Raw genomic sequence first — 1,814 nt, forward strand, 5'->3', positions numbered from 1 at the left:
TGTTAAGTGCCATCAAGTCGGTTCCAACTCATAGAGACCCTGTATAGAGTTTCCAAGGAGCAGCTGGTGAGTTTGAACCACCAACTCTGCAGTTCAAATCAACATTGCAATCTAGTGCATTATCCCACAGCACCACACCAGGACTTGTTAAATGCCTTAAAATCAGTTCTGATTCATGGTGGTGGTGGTGGTTGTGTGCCGTGGAGTCGGCTCTGGCCCATAGTGACCCTGTACAGGGTTTCTGAGGCTGTAAATCTTTATGGGAACAGAAAGCCGCATCTTTTGCCCGTGGAACAGCTGGTAGTTTCAAATTGCTGACCTTGAGGTTCGCAGCCCAATTTATAACCATTGTGCTACCAGAGCTCCTTAGTGACCCTGTATTGGGTTCCAAGGAACTGCTGGTGAATTTGAACCATCTAGTTTGCGGTTCAAACCAATCTTGCAGTCCAGTGCATTATCCTCCACAGCGCCAAACCAGGACTGGTTACCACCCAATCAGTGGCTCATGATGACTCCATATGTTTCAGAATAGAACTGGGATTTATTGTGTTTTCAATGGTGGTGATTTTTTGGAAGTAATTTTCCAGCCTTTCCTTCTGAGGTCCTCTGGTTATGTGTTGTTGAGTCAGTTCTGACTCATAGTGACCCTGTATAGGGTATCCGAGATTGCAAACCTTTACAGAAACAGAAAGCCTCAGCTTTCTCCCACGGAGTAGCTGGTAGATTTGGACTGCTGCCCTTATAGGTAGTAGCCCAGCTGGTAATCTACATGCTACCAGGGCTCCTAGGCAGATTCCAATCACCAACCTTTTGATTAGTAGTTAACAGTAAACCATTAGTGCTACTCTCTCCCTAACCCATAGTCCTCCCTAATTATGTCACACCCATTCAGTGTGAGTCCACTGGTATAACTGTCTCCAGCAGAATAGATAATCCTGTCCAAGAGAACTAAAACAGATGCCAGAATGATCTGATGTAATTTAATTTCCCCTGGTCATATGAACATGAATGAATTACTCACCACTGAAGCTTTTCCTTATTTTGGCTTCTACATAGGGCAAATTCAATTTGGCGTTTCTCGGTACTGGACAAAGAAGACTGATATTTACTATAAAGAAATTCCCAGCCTTCAGTGTTCTGGGCCCCCACAGAAAACACTGCCAAAGTCACGTCTCTGGGTAATCTGTGGAAAATAAGAGTTCTGATAAGTCTGAGGTATACAAGTACATTCCGATGCAAAATGGTGACAATTAAGAACTAATGAACAGTTTTATGGTCGCAGAAGCATACCTGCATATATAAACAAGCATTATTTCTTCCCTGCAGTTACACTTTATGTAAAGTAAGAGAAAAATCTCTAAAATTCAGATTTTAAGTAACTTTCTTGTGAAATGCCACTTTTATAAATTCCTACATATGCAACAGACTTTACTGATACTGGGTAACTCCATTGGTGGTCAGTTTTCAAGGCAAAAGAAAGAAATTCACACTAGTCTAAGCACACAAGTCAGGAATTCAGTAAGATAAGGTATCACTAACTCTCCTGGTAAACTTACGAGAAAAGAAAAACCAGGAAACCAGGACCTTTTTTTTTTTTTCAACTGAAAACATTTTTTTTTTTTTCTTAAATGTTTTATTGTGAATTATGTGATAGTTTACATGGGAGAACATTAGTTTTACATTCATTCTATCGTCTATTGGCTCATTGCCATGGTTACAATCGCCTCCATGCAATCCTTCCCCTGTACTCCCCAGGTCTTCAGTACACAGTCGCTCTCCCTCTCTGGATCTAAAGTCCCCAGCTGCTCCATCGC

General features: G+C 41.7%; 1 protein-coding gene across 1 annotated transcript in view; it reads right to left on the bottom strand.

The window, feature by feature from the left end:
* Nucleotides 1-1,814, bottom strand: part of ERAP1 (endoplasmic reticulum aminopeptidase 1) — a 39,772-nt gene that overhangs the window by 12,400 nt on the left and 25,558 nt on the right. The window contains exon 15 of the mRNA XM_006867888.1: nucleotides 1,022-1,183. Coding sequence (XP_006867950.1) covers nucleotides 1,022-1,183 — 162 coding nt within the window. The remainder of the gene's footprint in view (nucleotides 1-1,021; nucleotides 1,184-1,814) is intronic.

Source organism: Chrysochloris asiatica, unplaced genomic scaffold (assembly GCF_000296735.1).
Source record: "Chrysochloris asiatica unplaced genomic scaffold, ChrAsi1.0 scaffold00111, whole genome shotgun sequence".
Lineage (NCBI taxonomy): Eukaryota > Metazoa > Chordata > Mammalia > Afrosoricida > Chrysochloridae > Chrysochloris > Chrysochloris asiatica.